At 39.7% G+C, this 20546-nt stretch overlaps 2 protein-coding genes across 4 annotated transcripts; both read left to right on the top strand.

Moving 5' to 3' along the window:
* Positions 1–2762: 2762 nt before the first annotated feature.
* Positions 2763–15024, top strand: LOC134027782 (E3 ubiquitin-protein ligase arih1). Of its 2 annotated transcripts, none has more exons than XM_062470888.1 (14): positions 2763–3205; positions 4335–4402; positions 4664–4808; positions 5073–5165; positions 5497–5552; positions 5705–5771; positions 6282–6388; positions 6562–6604; positions 6733–6804; positions 7224–7354; positions 9174–9231; positions 13051–13335; positions 13442–13554; positions 13772–15024. In XM_062470888.1, the coding sequence occupies exons 1-14, from the start codon at positions 2930–2932 to the stop codon at positions 13854–13856; spliced, it is 1599 nt and encodes a 532-aa protein (XP_062326872.1). In that variant the 5' UTR covers positions 2763–2929; the 3' UTR covers positions 13857–15024. The 2 variants fall into 2 exon arrangements, with proteins under 2 accessions (XP_062326872.1, XP_062326873.1); XM_062470889.1 differs by having other exon boundaries at positions 2764–3205; positions 13075–13335.
* A 765-nt stretch (positions 15025–15789) lies between these two features.
* LOC134027783 (very-long-chain (3R)-3-hydroxyacyl-CoA dehydratase-like) lies at positions 15790–20312 on the top strand. Of its 2 annotated transcripts, none has more exons than XM_062470892.1 (11): positions 15790–16096; positions 16747–16789; positions 16883–16956; positions 17151–17315; positions 17475–17526; positions 17758–17868; positions 18062–18189; positions 18340–18452; positions 18552–18658; positions 18903–19034; positions 19303–20312. In XM_062470892.1, exons 1-11 carry the CDS (start codon positions 16016–16018, stop codon positions 19377–19379), a joined length of 1083 nt encoding a protein of 360 aa, XP_062326876.1. In that variant the 5' UTR covers positions 15790–16015; the 3' UTR covers positions 19380–20312. The 2 variants fall into 2 exon arrangements, with proteins under 2 accessions (XP_062326876.1, XP_062326875.1); XM_062470891.1 differs by having other exon boundaries at positions 15812–16108.
* The last annotated feature ends 234 nt before the right edge of the window (positions 20313–20546 follow it).

A 20546-nucleotide genomic window follows, 5' to 3' on the forward strand; every position in this document is an offset into this window, starting at 1 on the left:
CAACGGCTTGTGTGATGTTGCATAAACCTGTTGCAAGCCAAGCCAGATCCAGGGATCTGGTCAGGTATTGTTCTCTTATCTATTGTGACGCTATGAAGAGGCGTTGGTGGTGGATTATGGAACAGTGGCACATGTCAGGGAGTGAGAGTGTGGTTAGGAGTGTGCCAGACAGACAGAGCCTTATGGGTCTTAGTCTATGACACATGGGACACACTTCATACATGGGTGATACTAAGCGGCAAGATTTAAACTGGCTGGGCCATACACACGTGAAATGCTTCACTTGCAGATGGTGCAGCAACAGCTAATCGCCTTAAGAGATATGGATGGTAATTATTTGGGGACTGAGATTCTCTGATTCAAGTTTGTATGTTTATTGAGTTAGAGTAAATAAGCAAAAAGTTGATTTAGCAAAATAAAATCAAGTTGTTGATTTACAATTATAATCTCACACAATTTGTAACAAAAAGACCATTCCGATACACAAATATCCATTTGATGGCATGATTCAATTCAGTAATGTGAAGTAGCTTCATCAAATAAAAACAAAACCCAATTAGCTTCCAGGTGAATTAAGACGATTCTCTGGACATGTTCAAATATATGATTTCTGGTTAGCTCATTCACCCGAAAGCTACCAGCAATGTTCGGGCATTCACACTATCACATTGACTGGCACTGTATGCTCAGGCTAGATGAAAGTCAGCCATGTCATATAATCAGGACTGGAACCTGAGCTGTGCCTCCACAAGCCACTGTGGCCCCACTCATTATCTTATCTCCCATTGTAACCCTCTGTAATTCCCCCTCTCATGATTGATGATGTCGCTGTCTGATTACACTGGGACAAAACCTCCTGAGATCACCTTTCCTGTCTGTGGGGTGGAGGTGTGTGTGTGTGTGTGTGTGTGTGTGTGTGTGTGTGTGTGTGTGTGTGTGTGTGTGTGTGTGTGTGTGTGTGTGTGTGTGTGTGTGTGTGTGTGTGTGTGTGTGTGTGTGTGTGTGTGGGAGAGGAGGGGTTAGCGGCTGAGATGAGCGGCCATTTTAGTTACTCTCTTGCCACATGCTGAGCTACGTTCATCTGATCATACACTCATGGCCTGTCACCCGACCAAAGCAAAATGTTGTTATTTGTTTCAGACTTCAATGAGTTTTCCAGTGTGTACATTTTCCTGTAAAGCAAATGTCTAAGGAAACTCCTTTTCCATACAACCCATGATGCACAAACTGATATTGATAAATTCCAATGGAAAGCCAGACACAAAACTACCACTGCGATTAAAGACATAAACACTGGTGGAACCATGGTATAAATCATTCAAAATGAGTGTCTATTGGCTGAGATCAGGTCACTGCCTTGCCTTGTATAAATCAGATTGGTAACCTGTGCTCTTTATAAGCGAGACAGAGAGTCCCATCTCTCTATGCCCCTGGTGGGAACAGATGCCTCATTATCCATGCCACTGGGGACAAAGCCAGACCAGCACCCGATGCCCCCACAGCGGCGTCTAGTTTCCCAGGTGACGACACACGCCAACCCCAGGCCGCTGTCGAACCGGCTCATCTCTGACCTCTGCGAACACAGGCCACTCAACAAATAACATTAAAGATTCAGAGGGCCCAAAGATCCCCATCAGGTGTGTTAACAACAGCATTGTCCCTGTTACCCCCCTGCTCAAGATCCAGTCTAGAAAGGCACCTGTGTACCCCCCCCCCCCCCCCCCCTCGACACACATAATGCCAAGGCCCCCTCAAAGATACAATGACCAACCGACCAAGCTTTATGTGTGTGCGTGTGTGTGAGAGTATTCAGTATGTACCCCAGGGAGCTTGTACTGAAATTAAGTTGCATTTGCAGTTACATAGGCCTACCAAAATTGAGTATTGCAGTCACTTCCATTGGTTAACTACAGGCACTATTTTGAAGTAACAATTTGTTACATACATGTGCACTCAAAGAGGAGAAGATTAAGACAACTATGAACAGAAGAATGCAAAAGAAGGATGAGTTGACAATAAGAAAATGCAGAAACTTTTTTCTTCTTTAACACACAGCGACATATATTAAGAAGAATACAATTTTATTTTTAACCTTTCTTGCACACAAAGCTCTACAGTAAAGTAAAAAGTAAAACTAACAATCATAAAAAATAATTAACAGTAATAATAAGAACAGACTCAATTAAATTAACATTATTAAACCTGATTAACCTATTGAAAAAGTAGGTTTTAAGCACATTCTTAAATTGGCCTAGCAAAGAAGAATTTCTGATAGAAACAGGTAGTGAGTACCACAGTATTACTTCTAAATAAACCTATTATAATATAGACCAATAGTCATTGAACAGCCTGGTTGATTGTACAACTCTCCCTCATCACTTTACAATTAGGTGGCTAGCTACGTGGTGTCATCTAGTGGTGAGAAAAAGCTATCCTGTGTCATGCTCTTATGCAGGGCAAAAATACGCTGGAAAGATTTTTTGTGAATGGCACAAGTGACATTAAACAACACTCACTCATATTTCCAAAGTAGCCTATATGCCAAATGTGTCCTTTTAGACGGTATACCTTAAATGGGCGCATTTTTATTGAGACATTTATTTTGTAACGCATTACACTTCAAATATTCATGTGATACTAAATCACACCATCATTAAAACAGTATAAGAAGTATATTGAGGTTGAATATGAATAAACAATTTAAACTTCACAAAAGTTTTTCATATGTAGTGACGTAAGTTGGCCGTCAGTTACTGACGCCGCGTCTCTTTGTTGGTGTAGCAGCAGCTGCGCTCATGTTGTTGTACTCCGGCTACGGAAATATTTTCCCCTCTCGAAATATATCGTCTCCTGTTACGGCGAAGTCCACACATATATTAACGTTTTCAGTTCATATATTACTTTGCTATAATACTAAGTTGGCAGAGTAATGGACTCAGACGAGGGTTATAACTATGAATTCGACGACGAGGAGGAGGAATGCAGCGAAGACAGCAACGAAGAGGATCCCGACGACGACACCCTGGAAGTGGAGTTGGTTGACCCTGTTGTGGCCGGTGGTGAACGAGATGAATGTGGGGAGACTGGTGGCAGTGGCTTAGGCCCCGGCCAAGACGAAGAGGACTATCGATTCGAAGTACTGACTGCTGAACAGATCCTCCAGCATATGGTGGAGTGTATCAGGGAGGTCAACGAGGTCATCCAGGTGAGTGTTTGGAGGCATACTGATCTCAGGAAAGGCCGTGGATGTTGTATATCGATAGGCCGCAGGTTATTAAACATAAACACAGCGATGTCGGCTTGCTAGTTGTGGTAATATAGGTGATTGAATGTTAGGTACGTATGTTGGATAACTACCTTGTGTATAACCCACATTCACTGATACATGTGTCAACTAAGCGATTTACTGGCAAATATACTTGTCGGGTAAATTAGCCTACGTTAGCCTAGCTTGTTAAGCGTAGGCGAGCTTGTTAGCTAGCTAGTTGTTGGCTAGCTAGCTATCTAGGTCAGGAACTTTTGTACAGTAATTGACATTTGGTACAGTTGGATAGTCAGCTTGGTAGTTAACTGTCATGTTATGTGAATTATATATCTAGAAATCCAATTGAGATAATCAACGTGAAGTTTGCTTATATTAAGCTAACTAGACTAGGTTGTATGAGACTGATACGGTTGGCCAAGTTGGCAATCTCTTGAAAGCTAGGTATCTAGATAACTATCTCGTCTGAAAGCTTAAATTCGCTAGCTAGCTGGTTAGCAAGCCGACATGCTATAGCACAACTAGCTGAGAAGACAGAAGATCCATCAACCTATTGATCTCGATAGTCATGTCATTAGACTTAATCTCGTGTAACTGGACAATTAGGGATGAAAGTAGATCAGCATGTTTATGGTTCAAATCGTTTATTATTAGTTGAAGAGAATGTTGATTTTCATAAATATTATTAAAAACTTTCTTTGGGGATTAGTGCTACAGTAGCTAGCAAGCGGGAGTAGCTAGCTACAAATTCCACCTGAGTCACAGCCATCTGACATGTAAACTAATTTCTGTGGTTGCAAGCTATCAAGGCCTTAAACAACATGGCCGAATTCAGAATCTTTGCTACTTCTGCCAGCCATTAAGTTTGACTTCAATGAAATTAGAAGGCTTATTTACGTGTATTGGTTGTCGTGGTTAACTTGCCTCCATTAATAATGTATTCTATCAAGTATCTCCGACATGTGGTGTTATTGCTACAACCTGTCTTTAACAAAGTAGCTTTTGGTTTGTGGCATAGACTAGTTATATATAAATGTTTGGTTTTTTTCTCCCAACTTCTACTGTTCTGTAGAACCCTGCTACAATAACAAGAATACTTCTTAGTCATTTCAACTGGGACAAAGAGAAACTGATGGAAAGGTTAGTTTGTGAATGTATTATTAATCAGCCATTTTCTGTACTGAATTGACACTAAAGCTTAATATAATACAATTGGTTGCCATGGCCAGAAACGTATCTTAAAATGTTTGTGTTGACTGCTTTGCTCAATTAGGTTATTGATGGTTACATTTCTTTACTCTTGCTATGGGACCCATGAAATGGGTTTCATTTAGGTTACAACTTGAGTACTATAAAGTATCATACCTTTGCAAAAATGTTTAATACTTTTTTGTCATCCAGGTATTTTGACGGGAACCTCGACAAGTTGTTCTCAGAATGCCATGTCATCAATCCCAGTAAGAAATCAAGGACACGATTGATGAACACAAGGTCTTCAGCTCAGGATATGCCCTGTCAAATCTGCTATCTGAACTACCCTAACTCGGTTAGTACCAGGAAGAACACATTTTGGTCAGTTCGTTATAGACACTAGTTTGATTCACTTTGCAATCACAGCCAGTAGCCCTCTTTACTATGTACTTTGTTGAAAAACAAAGTCTTACCCACAACGGTTTTGCTTAAATGTATAGTCTCTTACAGCATGTTTTGCCAAAATACTGTTGTCATGCTACTTAAATTGGCGTACGATAGCGATGTAAAAGTCGTTCCCCCCCTGAATCGTCTTTTAAGAATTTGTTTCCATTTATAGTACTTCACTGGCCTGGAGTGTGGACACAAGTTCTGTATGCAGTGTTGGGGGGACTACTTGACTACTAAAATCATTGAGGAGGGAATGGGACAGGTAGGAGCCACACAGAGTGCTGTTATCCCCTCACACAGTTGATGTTTTGATGATTTATCTGTATAAAAGTAGTGTGAAGAATCCTATAGCTGTAAAAAAGTAAAAGTGTGCTGATTCCAGCATTCAAATTATTGAGCCACAATTTAGTAATCTCTTAGTTATCAAAGGATATGGTTTCAATGCGTTTGTTAGTTTCTTTGCATTCTGTGCATAGTATGGATTTTCCAGTGGCTCCCAGATCAGTTGTTTATTTACATTTACCTAACGGTTGTATAAAACCAGATTCTCTACTTATTTAGCTGTTAAATTTCATTTTTTTCTCCTTTTAAAGACAATCTCCTGTCCTGCTCACAGCTGTGATATATTGGTGGATGACAACACAGTCATGTAAGTAATCAGTTGCAAATAGTTACTTTTCTTTTCAAGTGAACAGCAGGAGCATACACACCCCACCATACCAATTTAGTGGGAAATTATGTAATTCTATCCATCAAGTCTTGATAAAATCTCCCTCATCTACAATTAATTTATTTTCACAGGCGACTGATAACAGAGTCCAAGGTTAAGTTGAAGTACCAACACTTGATTACCAATAGTTTTGTAGAGGTAAGTCTAATAGAGCATTCACATATGCAGCGGCGTGGGTTCCATGCTGTGCAGTGCTGTGTTGGTATCAATTTAATGCTCTGTGGGGATGTTGACAAAGTGAAACTGTGTGCAGCTAGTTATGTTTGTTAGGTATTGGTCTACTTGTTTCCGTGGTCTGTTTTATAATAAACAGATAAACTACATTCAGTTTAAATCTCGGTAATCATACCCCCAAAATTATATTGCATTGGGACTATTATAACAGGAAGTAAATGGACATCGTGCCTCAACATCACTGAAGTGAAACATTTCTCATATTTTTTTGACCCCCCTTTCATTGCTCAAATCCGATGCTCCTCTCCCAATCCGGAATTACTAACGTATTGCAACACACCATTCTACGCCACTCTAATACAGTATATGTGAATGCTCCATAAGGATCTGGAAAGCTTGACATATACACAGACTAAAAATGATTGATTAAATGAATCTTCTGAATCAATGCTCCTTTCTGTTTTCTTGTCTCAGTGCAATCGACTGTTAAAATGGTGTCCAGCACCTGACTGCCATCATGTTGTCAAAGTCCAGTACCCAGATGCCAAGCCTGTGAGATGCAAATGTGGACGGCAGTTCTGGTAAGGGATAACTAATCATAGTCAACACATCATAGTGTTTTGGCGGATGGTTTAAAAAAAAAAAATTCTCAAGCATTTTCTCCATGATTAGTTAGATCTTTCATTTTGGAATGTTAAGTCAGAAAGGATCAGTGTATTGACCTGATTTTATTCTTATTTACACACCATTGCAGCTTCAATTGTGGTGAGAACTGGCACGATCCTGTCAAATGTAAGGTATGTTATATATACAGAACCTGCACATGGCCGTGGCAGATACTCCAAAGAAAGAGTTCCTTAAATATTCTTACGTATGTCCTACATGATTTTAAAGTTTCTGTAAATTTTTTCTCCATATTATTTAGTGGTTGAGAAAATGGATCAAAAAATGTGACGACGACAGTGAAACGTCCAACTGGATCGCAGCAAATACAAAGGTATTTAAAGGGATACTTCACTCAAAATGCAAATTGACCTCACTTTATGTACACAAAGCAAGATTATTAAATCTTGAGAGTCAGAGACCAATATATGGCATAGTTTTCTCAGTGTTCTCACCCACCCCTTTCTTAATTGTTGAATGGAAAACAGTGATGGTGCACTGATAAATGATGGCTACTCCAGCATAAATATGTAGTTGGATTATGCCATTGCAGATCATGGCACTTTTATTGTCATTTTTTCAATGTTAAGTTGTGGGTACGCAAACTAGGCCATACAATATGTCATACCTGACTCTGACATGAAATGAGGTGAATGTGTATTTTGAGTGGGCTATTCCTTTAACCATCTTAAAACGTATTTGGTCCACTGCAATGTGTGACCGGACAAGTCAACTTTCAACTTTGGCCGTCAGGAGTGCCCCAAATGCCATGTGACCATTGAGAAGGATGGAGGGTGCAATCACATGGTGTGTCGAAACCAGAACTGCAAAGCAGAGTTCTGTTGGGTGTGCTTGGGACCCTGGGAGCCGCATGGATCTGCTTGGTGGGTGCATTTCCATCTCAACTGGATGTTTACAAGTTTCACCTATCCTGGTGACCCTTTAATTTGCTTTGCTTGTTGTCCACTCCCTAATTAAGTTTGCCACTGCCATCAAAGAGTTTTTATCTTTTTTTCAAGTCCTATATTCCCACTCCTTAAGTCATCTTCTTTTATATATATTTTTATTATATATAACTTAGCGCTAGATCACACAGTAGTTGTGGGTAAAATACAAACTGAGCACACGGTCTGTCCTACTTTGTCTGGGTTAGTTATATTTTCTATGGTAGCATTCAAAGGAAGCTCAATGTCTCAAGCTCAATTTGCAGCAGACGACCCCGGGCATGAGTTCCAGACTTAAATCTCCAGATAGTGATAGTGGGCAGTGCAATTATGGGATGTGTTGCCAGTGAATTTTATATATTGTTGAACAATTGGGCAGGATGAAGGACAGAGGCTGAATAGTTATGTTCACTCAAGCATTTGTATTTCCTCCAACTGTGCCAGACACATTTAGACTCGTATTACACCAACACAAATATACTTTTCAGGAAGCCTGCCTAACCAAAACAAATGGGGAGTCTAACAGTCTATCTCAGTTTTCATGTTATCACTTGCATGCATGGCGAGTGTGAGCTACTCTCATGTCCAAAATGGTCTTAAAAGGAAACATGCAGAGTAGTCACCATCTGTCCTGTCCCCTGAGACACGACTACTTGAAAAGTGTGTGTATATCTTTTTTTACACACAGACACACGTATAACTCCTCAAAAAAGTTCTGAAACTTTATTTCGGTCGATTATTTCTCCCCTTCAATAATACCAATTGGTATTGTATTTTATATCGCTGGAAAGCCTGATTAGTCACCTTTACAACGAGGTACAACTTGTAAGGATTGTGCATTCGTGGAATGAGCAACACAGCTAACCGTGTGGGTAGCTGCCCAATATTTTTTTTTGCCAAAATCCCCTGCAATATTCTTCTGTTGGTATTCACTCTCGTTTTGAGCTTCAAGTGGGATCAGCTTGGGTGTGCTGTACGTGCCAGAGTGACCAACGCAAACATGTTGGCTGAATTGCGACAAATCCTGGTTGAGGAATGGGATGCCATCCTACAGCAGTTTGTGACCAAGCATGAGGAGGAGATGCCAAGCTGTTGTGGCTGCGTATGGATCTTCCACACGCTACTGAGGTCCCTGACAGTGTAAAATGAATAAAGTGTAAAAATTGCCAATATTTGTTTTTTTTTTCCCCCTTATTACTGTGGGAGAGTGCACCATCCAATCCTCCAAGCAACTCGAAACGAGAGTGAATATCAAACAAAAGAATATTTCAGGGGATTTTGGCAAATAATTTTGGGCCGCTACCCACACGGTTAGCTGTGTTGCTCATTCCACGAATACACGATCCTTACAAGTTGTACCTCGTTGTAAAGGTAACTAATCAGGCTTTCCAACAATATAAAATACAATTTGATTGCAGAGTCAATTTAGATTTATACTTTCAGAATGAGAAAGAAGTTGTAAGAATGTAGCCTGCATATAGTTGCAGGCTACATTAAGACAGATTGACTCAAACCAACCTCAGATTCACATTCTGCTTTACAATGAAAAAGAATGATCAGTTCAAATGAACTATAACTCATAGATAAAGCCAGATACTAAGGCCATTCCAAATTATTATGTCACACTTATTATCTTCATCATTCAGCAGGTGCAGGAAGCTATTTTGAACCTTGTGCCATACGAAGATATTTCTACGTATTTAATCACAGCCTTTGCAATTTTTCTCACACTCGGCTAATTAATTGCTGTGTTTTGTAGGTACAACTGCAACCGCTACAATGAGGATGATGCCAAGGCAGCGAGGGATGCCCAAGAGGTAATATGAACCATAGTCTTAATGAACCTCATTCTGGCACAGTACCACCACAGACAAACATAGTGGCCTCATAAACCTACGTCTTCTTTTTGTCATTCATTTATTTCATTCGTTTTGTTTGTAGTAGTAATCTTCAGGTTCCTTTATTTTACATACATTCTCCGTTGGAATTATTTCCTATCAACGTTTTGTGGTTTGGATTTTTTATATGAATACCTAATGGTATTCATAAAGATTAAATAGTCCCTATCCTTTTAAATGTTTAGTAAATGCAGATGATACATCTGTTATTTGTATGTAGAACATTCTTCTTTCTGTAGCCTACACAAGTCCAAAGTAATGAGCCTCAAAACTAGCACTCTTTAAGTAAGTAAGTAAGACTTTATTTATATAGCACATTTCATACAAGAATTGTAGCTCAAGGTGCTTTACACAAACAATAATACAAGTGATAAACAATTCAAACAAAAATAAAAATCCCAATAAGATCTCTGTTCAAGAGAGAAAACAACTTTAAAAAGTAGGAAAACCCTTTTGAGATAAAATTACTTAAATGCTTCGGTAAAAAGGTAGGTTTTAAGCTGTCTTTTAAAAATGTCTAGAGTGTTTGCTTCCATAATATTTATGGGTAATTTGTTCCATAGTTTTGGGGCGTAATTGACAAAGGCCGGATCACCAATCTTCTTATGACTGCTTCTGGTGACCTCTAATAGGCCTGCATTTGATGATCGCAGTGTTCTAGCTGGTGTGTAGTTTATAAAGGAGTTAGCAATGTAGCTAGGTCCTTGTCCGTGTAGAGCTTTGTATGTGAGGAAAAGGACCTTAAAGTCAATTCTGAAGGTAACAGGGAGCCAGTGTAAAGTAGCTAGGACAGGACTAATGTGTTCTCTCCTTTTAGTTTTGGTTAATAATCTAGCTGCAGAATTTTGAATGAGCTGTAGTCTTTCAGTGGTTTTCTTGGGAAGACCAGTGAAAAGTGCGTTACAGTAGTCCAGCCGGCTGGATATAAAAGCATGAATTAACTTCTCTGCATAATTTTGGTTTATGAATGGTCGTACCTTTGCTATATTCCTCAGGTGAAAGAAAGCTGTTTTGGTCACTTTATTAATGTGAGAGTTGAAATTCAAATCTGAGTCCAGGATTACACCGAGACTCGTCACCTCTGGTTTAAGACAGGGGGTTAAGCCTCCAAGATTCTTAATAAGCATCTCTCTTTTGGATTTGGGGCCACATAGTAGGACTTCGGTTTTGTCTTCATTTAATTTAAGAAAGTTATCATTCATCCATTTGTTTATTGCCAACAGGCAGTTGGTAATGGAATTGATGGCCGTTGCATCGTTGGGTTCAGTGGATATATATAGTTGTGTGTCATCCGCATAGCTATGGAAATCTATGTTATGTTCTCTGATTATGTCGCCGAGTGGTAACATATAAAGAGAAAAAAGTAATGGACCTAAGCAGCTTCCTTGAGCAACCCCGTAGCAGTTCTCATGTTTCTTGTACCTATGGTCACCTAAACTAACATAAAACTTCCTTCCTGTGATATATGATTTCAGCCAGTTCAATACACTATCCGTGAACCCAATAAGCTTTTCCAGTCTATTGATTAGGATGTTGTGATCAATTGTATCAAATGCTGCACTGAGATCTAACAGGATAAGGATAGAGACTTTATTTGCATCAGAGTTCAGTCTGAGGTCGCTAATTATTTTGGTGAGAGCAGTTTCAGTACTGTGATATTTCCTGAAACCTGACTGCGAGATTTCCAGGATGTTATTTTCTTCAAGAAAAGAATTTAATTGGACTAAAACTATCTTTTCCAGTACTTTACTAATAAATGGAAGGTTTGATATTGGTCTGTAATTTGCAAGTAGACTGTTATCCAATTTGGGTTTCTTTAATAGGGGCTTTACAACAGCTGTTTTGAAGGCATCTGGGAAGACGCCAGTTCTAAGGGATGTGTTTATAATCTCTAGCACCGGACCTGAGACACTATCAAACACTCGCTTAAAGAATGTTGTGGGTATAGGATCAATATCTGAGGTTGTGGAGTTAGATTCGCTGACAATTTTGGAAAGTTCACTAAGTGTGATACAGGTAAATGTGCTCATGGTTATGTTGCAGAATCTACTGATGTCAGTTTCGACCCCACTATTAATAATACTCGCTCTGATCAAAGTTATTTTGTTCTTGAAGAACAAAGCAAGCTCTTCACATTTAACTGCTGAGGATGGAGGTGGGGCAGGGACACTGGAATTTCTGGCATTTTCTGTAATAATGTTGGAGAAATATTCTCTCCTTGCTAGACGGATGGTTTTGTTATAGGTGGTTAGTGTATCTTTGTAGATATTGTAGTGGATAGTGATCTTTGTTTTCCTCCATTTTCTCTCTGCTGCACGGCATTTTCTTTTCGTTTCACTAACATTTTTATTTCTCAGCCATGGGGAGGTTCTGCTTGTGCACTTCTTTTTGGTTTTCAGTGGTGCAACAGAGTCTAACACAGATAATAGTGCATCATTGAGGTTCTCTACCATTTCATTCAGAGAGCAATCATGGTTAGTCGGCTTATATAGAGCAAATTGTTCAGAAAATGTCATCATAGCTGTATCGTCTAAATATCTTCTATGGACTAAGAATTCTTTTTTGGTTTTTGTTAGGATAATTTCCACATTAAAAAGTATATAATGATGATCTGAGAGGGGTAGATCAGTTATTGAAATATTATTGATATTTAGTCCAGTTGTTATCACTAGATCTAGTGTGTTTCCGTGCCGGTGTGTTGGGTCTGTTATGTGTTGAGTTAGATTGAAACTGTCAAGGAGATTTAAGAGCTCAATAGTTCTTGGGTCTGCTTTTTTATTTACTTGGATATTTAAGTCTCCGTTTAAAACTACTTTGTCATATCTAGTGACACATAGTGATAATAGTTCAGAGAATTCTTGTATGAATATAGGCGAGTGCTTGGGTGGCCGATATATAATAACAAAAAGTATTGATTCGGTTTTGAGCTCTATAGCAAGATATTCATATGATGTGAATTCACCTAGCTCAGTGATTTTGAACAACAGTTTAGAGGAGAAAATAGCTGCGACTCCTCCACCTTTTTTTGATGTCCTTGAAACTTGGTGAAAGCTGTAATCAGGCGGACACGCTTCTATCAAAGTTTCTGTTGCCGTGTCATTGTTTAGCCAGGTTTCTGTTAGACAGATGCAGTCTAAGTTGTTTTCTTTGACCAGATCATTAACTAGAAATGTTTTGTTATTTAGTGATCTAACATTTAGAAGGGACAGTTTCATCTGTGGGGTATTAACAGATAAAACAGGGGTAGATAAATCTGTTGGAAGAATATGGATAGTTCTGTGACTTCTAACACTAGTTTCAGGTTTGTAACCATGCATTTTACCATGCCATTTTCTGTTTGTGATGATGACCGGTATGTCCAATGAAATAGCATGGTGGCTGTCCTAGCGTAGCTTTTCTTTGGGAAAGTCTCTGTCACTGAGCTGTTCCATCACAAGGGAATTCATCCGGGGGGTGCAGATCTGTGCAGGGCCCATGTCCTTGCAGGAGGCTGTTTGAATGTTCTGTTCTGTTCCATGGGAGGTTGTTTGGGATGCGTCAGTCAGCTTAGACACAACAGGGATAGGGAGAGAAGCTTGATTTGTGGTCAGGAGCACGTGATTGATGTTTTCTGTTAGTAGTTGCTGTTTAAGACCCTTTGCCTTTCACACCTAATGCCTTGTCAGTGTAGAGCACGCTTGCGTTAGGCGTGTCTCCCTAGTCTGCCAGGCCCAGCTACTAGTTCTGATTAAGAGCCAGGTGTTGTGCTCCGTCCTTCTCCAGCGTTCCCGAGCTGCCCTGCAGAGGTACCTGTTCTACTGCAACCGCTACATGAACCACATGCAGAGCCTGCGCTTTGAGCACAAGCTGTACGCCCAGGTGAAGCAGAAGATGGAGGAGATGCAGCAGCACAACATGTCCTGGATTGAGGTGCAGTTCCTGAAGAAGGCCGTGGACGTGCTGTGCCAGTGCCGCTCCACGCTCATGTTCACTTACGTGTTCGCTTTCTACCTCAAGAAGAACAACCAGTCCATTATCTTTGAGGTAGGAAAGAGGCAGTTTATTATGCACATCCCATACACTCTGCAATTGGCCTTAGCAGAAAATGTTCAAGATAGTGTTTTATAATTCTATATATATATTTTTTTAGAACAATCAAGCAGACTTGGAGAATGCCACCGAGGTGTTGTCTGGGTATCTGGAGCGGGACATTTCCCAGGATTCACTGCAGGACATAAAACAGAAAGTACAAGACAAGTACAGGTGAGGGGGCATTTAGTCACGGGGACAGCTATCCCTAAAACTGTAATATACCTTGAGGTTTACTTACTATTTTGTGTACATTAGGTCGTCATCTTTGTTGTAAATGTAAAGTTTTAACCCAAAATTTCAAAGGCATGTTTGAAATGAACTGTTGAACTCCAGTGAACTACAATGGCTTGTTTGTTAGGTTTTCATTGACCTTTGTTCACTACCTTAGATACTGTGAGAGTCGGAGACGAGTGCTGCTGCAGCATGTGCACGAGGGCTACGAGAAGGACCTCTGGGAGTACATTGAAGATTAAGGATAGACTTTTAAGAATCTACCAACTAGAGTGCTGATGCAAAGCGTTTGGGGCAGCACTGGTCTCAGCCATAGCTGTTGATTGTCCCAATATTGCGTTTCTTTTGTTTGTTTTTTCTTCTTGGATTTGTTTTATGGCAAGATTAAATAAATTATATCAAAATAAAAAGATAGACTATTTAAAAAAAGAAAAAAAAGGTTAATTGTACAACAGTATTGTTTGTAGAAAATTTGATCGTGAGGACGAAAAAAAGAAAAAAACTCCCCCTCAATTGGTCAAGTTTGTAACATCACTCCTTTTCAGGTCATTTTTATGTTTTTCATTTTTCTTCTAAATTCCCTTGTGTGGTTTTGTGTCCAGCTCAATGCTACATGTTCAAGCCATGTCTTGTTAGATCCTGTTTTGGGTTTTCGAATGTTGATTTGCTGATTGTAAGGTGCAAAACTATGGTTGTAAAGCAAAAAAAATAATAAGCATAGGGTGTGCAGTATAGAAAGATTTTTTCTTTTCCCCAAATGTAAATAATGCATATGCATGCGACAGCAAGTGTGGCACACATTTCTTTTTTTTCTACAACTTAGAAATATTTATTCTTTGCAAATATTCAGTATAGTTGCTGCGTAGAAGACATGTTCCTCTTGCTTCTTTTGAATCAATTCTTTGTTAGGGTTTTGGAAGCTGCATAGCTAGTGTACACAGGACGCTGGAAACGGTTATTTGATGTTTGGATGAGGTTGTAACAGGTTTAAAACTATTCTGACTACATGTATGGAAACTTTCATGAAAGGATTCCTGTAGGTATGACTAAACCAACCTTTTTCTAAAATCTTGTCCAATTTTGGTCCAGAAACAGGAAATGCAGATGTTGAACTTGTAACCCTGGGTTTGAAAAAACAAAATCCCTTTGGAGGCATTTTGAAAGAAGAAAACTGGACTAGGAAAGGAGTCCTGTCTGTTTGATCCTTTTTTTCACCTTTCTGTCTTGTTTACTAGCCCTCCTGTTTTTCCCTAGACATTCTAATGTTACGATAAAACACTACCAACTGTTTCATGAGAGCCAAATTGAGTGACATTCACTCATTGTTAAAAGAAAAAAGACAACAAAAAAAACTTTAACAGACTTGAGCTTTTATTCATATGGTTTTGTATGCACCTTGGTAATGAGGAAGATGATTATATCCTGAAAGCACTGTTCAACTTTGGAGTCAGCATTATCTAGGTCTAAAGAACTAGAAGCTGTGACAGAGCTACAGTCAATGCTTCCTTGTTTTCCTTTTCTTATTGTGACAAGGAGTATTGCTTTCGATAGCACAATACAATTGGGCTATAATAACTGCTTTGTGGGCTTTAAGGAAAGTCTTGTCATACAGCTGCATATTAAATAAAGACAAACACGCATAGAGATCTGCTTAGATGTCTGCCGTAAAGCGCTGGCATTTAGGCTGTGATGAGAGTGGCGTTTACACTGGGTTGTACAAATAGGCTAAAAGCCAATTACCTTTGTAACACTTTCCAGTTTTTTTTATGAGATTACGAGGTCCAAAACAAGACAGCCCTGGAGGTGTGGTGAGGCACAGCGCTTTTCTCTCAGTGTTTGTTGGCATTTAGGATGTTGATGCTGCTGGCAAAGAAAGAAATCTTCACCAAAGCGTGAGTCACCTGAAAAATGATATTTTTATCTCTGTTTCTGATACTTCTGGGAAATGGAAGTTCAGATACAGTTGCTTTCATGTATTGTAACCGTTCTTACAAAAAGAAGTCCTATTTAAGTAAATGTCATTAAAAAGGAACTGTGTAGGTCTTTTGTGTTCTGTTGATATTGTAGTTAAGTACCACCTCTCACTCTTAAAAGTACAATAAACAACCAATAATCAAGGCAATTATGTAACCCACTTTTAGCCAAGATTTGTATTGTGTCAGCAGCAACACTATTAACATACAGTGAACATACGACTGAAACGCGCACGTAGGCAGTGAACGTGCTGGGGCTGGGCCAGTCAGAATGTGCCAGTCTTGGGAACGCCCAGAGAATGCAACGTCTCACTTCTGTTTCCTGCTTCCGTTTGGGTCGTCAGGATGGACTATGAGAATCTCCATCCTCACTTTAAAGTGCACTGCTTATGATATTTTTTTAAACACTGAAGCTATAAACCACAGCGATGCAGACACTCACACCACACGTGTACTGGGCACAACGTCATAGCGAAATTTACCTGCGCGTTGAACTCTGTGATGCCAAGGTAAGCGAGCCAGTAAGTGATGATGATGACCTGTCGAACCCTCAAACCTACAAAGTCAGCCAGCTATCCAGTAAGCTAAAGATTCCGACCACGATGGATTGATTGCGAAAGGGCTCTAACTAACTAGCAAAATGTATGGCTCTTTGAATGTCATCTTGTCATGAACTAGTGTTTAATCATGGTTCCCAAACATATTTGGGTGTAATTGCCATCAGCCCAGAGGGTTAGCTAACTTTGCTAGCTACAACGTAAGGCTTAGCTAACCAATTGATTGCTTGCCTATGATTGCTAAAGAAGTACATTTAAATGCATTGCAACCTGAAACATCCACGAGCTTGCTCGTTCTTCTCTCAGACCTGGTACGATTGAGTACCTCATTCTCTCTCATTCCGCATATGTTTGACTAACAGATTCCTTATGAAAGATTAATAGTGATGACTGACGTGTCGTATAGCATTACCTCTCTTTCTAGCAAGTCACTGAATATATGCATGATGAATTAGTGATAGTGCTCGGGTAACACGGTATCTATAGATTCATGTTCATTATTGTTAATTGTGTGCTCCATCCACCCTTGAGTCACACATTCTTATCTTTCTAGGGTGGGTCATAGCTGTAGTTGCTCATTAATAAATTATCCTCCGTTTCAGAATATTGACATCAGTGTGCAAGAGAACACCCTTCAATTTAGAGGTTGGCAATTTATTGTATTCTATTTGAATTTTTCTTGTGTACATTTATTTTATGCAGCAAAAAATATTTTGAAATATATGAATTATTTCTCAGCACGGGGGCATGGAGCCAAAGGAGAAAATGAATATGAATTCAGCCTGGATTTTCTAGGGCCTGTAAAACCAGAGGTACCTTGTTTAAATTTTTACATTAGACTACCAATCTTTTTCAGCAAAGAGCATGTGGAGAGTAAACTAAATGGCAATAGGGCACATGCATCAGGATGTGTGTGTCAGGAACAACTTTGTCAGAGCTCATAACATTCAGTCTGCTATCGTCTCACACTGTCTCACTGTGTGTGTGTTTGTGTGTCCCTCCACAGGTGCGTCACAAGTCTACCCAGCGTCAGGTGAACATTTTGGTGAAGAAGCAGGAGCACTGCTGGTGGGATCGACTCACTCTGCAGGAGAGGAAGCCTCTCTTCCTCGTCCCAGACTTTGACCGCTGGCTGGACGAATCAGATGCAGAGATGGAGCTTCAGGCTAAGGTGAACCCCTATTTGGTTGTCCCTGTAATAAGTGGGTGGGAAAGAAAAATGATTTACTGGCTTACTTTTAAGAAAGACATAATGATCTGAGTTTTCTTTATTGATGTTTTCTTTTGGCAAAGTTGAGGATATTTGTCCATTTAAAACTTTCTTTCCCAGGAGGAAGAAAAAATAAACAAGGTCAGCATAGAATCAAGAGTTCGTAAAGATCGTGAGTACCCAGTTGCTTCTACTTCTATGTTTGAAACTAAAGGTGTCCTTTTTATATTTTGATATCATGGTCTTCATTATTTTAGAACTTTTAATTAAAATATTATATTGAGTCATACTGACAATACTATCCTGGACATTTACTGTACAATGTCTTTGCTTGAATCACTCATGTAATAGTCCAGTTGGTTTGCTTCCATTTTGTAATACATCTCCTGTTTTGACTCTCCAGCATACCTTGGTCTGAAGAAGGGCTATCTATTTATGTACAACCTGGTGCAGTTCCTTGGCTTCTCCTGGATCTTTGTCAACATGACTGTTCGCCTGTTCATACTCGGTCAAGGTCAGTATTCAAGGTCAAAGACAAGTAATTTTTTTTTCTGTTTTCTGTTCTTGGAGAAGATACAATATGCCTTTTGTTCTGACAAGGGAGTGCTCTCTATTTATAAATATGCTTATTTGAATATACAATAAAGCAACACTGACACCGCATTTGTATTGCAAATGACTGAGGACAATACTTCTTTCTCTTTTAGATTCCTTCTACGACACATTTCACACCACGGCTGATATGATGTACTTCTGTCAAATGATGGCTGTGGCTGAAGTCATTAACGCTGCACTGGGCCTGGTCAGGACAGGGGTCCTCCCAGCCATGATTCAGGTACAGGACAAAATCATTCATGGTGTCCCAGGCACATGTAAAGCCCAAATCAACATAAATTCGCACTCTGGGTGAGAAGTGGCCCAAAGAGAGAGAATGTTTCCTGGCACAGAATTTCTGATCAGTGATATCTGTTTTATTAATCGACAGGTTGCAGGGAGGAACGTGATCTTGTTTGTCATTTTTGGAAGCCTAGAGGAAATGCAGAACAGGCCTGTTGTCTTTTTTGTGTTCTACTTGTGGAGCTCCATTGAGATCTTCAGGTATTTGTCTACTACAATTGGCTTTTGGACAATATTGCAGGTCTCAAATCTAACCACATAGCTACATGGTAATACCATGTGTTCCCCTCTTTGCTGTAGATACCCATTCTACATGCTGGCATGCATTGACACTGAATGGAAACTTCTAACCTGGCTGAGATACACTATCTGGATGCCACTTTACCCAATGGGGGTTGTGGCAGAGGGTAAGTTGGACAAAATCAATGCACCTATTTATAAGCAGCTTTTATTTTCTTGTATATAATCTTAAAGATGGGGGTTGCACAACACAATCTTTCACAGCCTGCTTCCTAGAAAAATCCATGGTCACTGTTTCCTCATTCACCCAAACCACATTCAAACAATTTGTCAAAGGCTTTTATGAATACTTTATAATACATTTTATGAATCCCTCTGCACCGATATTTCTCCCTCTGTCTCTACATGTAGCCGTAGCTGTGATCCAGTCTCTGCCGATCTTCGACGAGACGCTCATGTACAGCATTCCCCTCCCCAAAGCCCTGGGCCGGTCCTTCAGTTTCTCATATACACTGCGGCTCTACCTTCTCCTCATGTTTTTGGGTGAGTCATTGTTACAGAGAAATCCCACTGCCTCTCCAACTGCCACACACTCTGGCCGTCAGACAATGAAACACATGAAGGACAATGACATAGCACTCTGGAACAGAAGCAAACATTGAGGTTTGGTGTGGCCTCAATCTTTTGGCTAAAGGTGTTCCATTTCCATTTGTATTAATAATTTATTTTGCCGTAAATTCCCGTTCCAGGATAATCCTGGCAAACAGAATAATCATGCAGATGAAAATGTGAGTTTTGAAATCATTCTCAGGTCTTTTCATCAACTTCCGTCACCTGTATAAGCTGAGGAGAAGACGGTTCCGCTCCAGGAAGAGGAAAATGAACTGAAGACGAGGAACATGTCCTCATTCTACCTCCAACCCCCCCCCCCCCCCCTCCTTTAAACCAGAATGGATCTCCTCGGTCTCACTGCTGGTTGCCTTCTCTCACCTCTTAAGCAAAATCACTCCCCTTCATTTAGTAAAGTTTATTTGAAATTATCCTGCCATGGAAGGATACACTGGCCTGTTACACCCAGTAAAAACACACAGATCAGGCAGTATTAGACCTAGTCTATCGAAGGGCAAAGTGGACACTGTATTGTCATGTTTGTAATAATAAAAAAAGTAACTGTTCTAATTGAGGCTTGATTTGGAGCAGGCAAATCACGGTGAAGTTCATTCATATCATTGGTCATTAATATGACTTGTGTCAAGTAATTTACAAAGCCATATGGTTATTTACATTCATGAACACGTATGTACAGTGAATGACATTGGAGAAAATCTTGTGATACTGTGTTATGATACTGTACATGTAACTGGACAGTACACAATTTTTTTCCCCCACTGGACAGTCACTACATAATTGTATACCTTTCTTTTTTGCTTAATATTTATTAATTGTTGGTAAAGACATTCTGTTTTTATCTCTTGAAGCACTATTGGTCACTGAAAGTATACATCTTCAGCAGAAAGGCTTTTCGACTGAATACTGTAGAAACTTCCCTTTTCCCAATGTCAGTAAATAGGTTCTCATAGCCATGTGATGTGAGATGTACTGTATTCATCTCTTTGCTCTTATTCTCTGTCACTGCTGAATGTTCATTTGCTTACTGACCGAAGACCCAGAACCTCTGGGAAAGTGGACAATTAAAAAAGGGATTATTGAGTTGTTATCTGGTTATGAACGGTTGACAGATCAGCACTGCATTGCTGTAATAAAGCTGCGTGGGGGGAGAAGTTACATTTGTGTATTTTATATACAAAATTCCCTAGAAAACATTTAATATGTGCTATTAAAGCACATATCAAACTAGTCCAAGCTACAGAACTACCACCTTTGCAAGGGATGCTCTCACTGTTTTCCTTTAATTCTGTTATAAAATAAATCCTGTGTCACTAAAGCTCATCATTCCCAAACCAAACCCCGCCTGCCAGACCTCTCAATTGCAATTATTCCTTGGTGACCGAAGCAGACGTGCTTGGATTTCATTTAGCATCGCAAAGCCTACTT

The sequence above is a fragment of the Osmerus eperlanus genome, chromosome 10 (genome assembly GCF_963692335.1).
Source record: "Osmerus eperlanus chromosome 10, fOsmEpe2.1, whole genome shotgun sequence".
NCBI classification, from domain to species: Eukaryota; Metazoa; Chordata; class Actinopteri; order Osmeriformes; family Osmeridae; genus Osmerus; species Osmerus eperlanus.

What these genes read in the sequence shown, in the direction of transcription:
- LOC134027783 (XM_062470891.1), top strand. Translation starts at nt 16,016, where the DNA reads ATGCAGACACTCACACCACACGTGTACTGGGCACAACGTCATAGCGAA. An exon ending in ATGCCAAGGTAAGCGAGCCA is followed by an intron (nt 16,109 to 16,746) that starts GTAAGTGATGAT and finishes CCTCCGTTTCAG; the next exon opens with AATATTGACATCAGTGTGCA. An exon ending in TAGGGCCTGTAAAACCAGAG is followed by an intron (nt 16,957 to 17,150) that starts GTACCTTGTTTA and finishes GTCCCTCCACAG; the next exon opens with GTGCGTCACAAGTCTACCCA.
- LOC134027782 (XM_062470888.1), top strand. Translation starts at nt 2,930, where the DNA reads ATGGACTCAGACGAGGGTTATAACTATGAATTCGACGACGAGGAGGAG. An exon ending in TTACCAATAGTTTTGTAGAG is followed by an intron (nt 5,772 to 6,281) that starts GTAAGTCTAATA and finishes TTCTTGTCTCAG; the next exon opens with TGCAATCGACTGTTAAAATG. An exon ending in CAGCGAGGGATGCCCAAGAG is followed by an intron (nt 9,232 to 13,050) that starts GTAATATGAACC and finishes ATTAAGAGCCAG; the next exon opens with GTGTTGTGCTCCGTCCTTCT.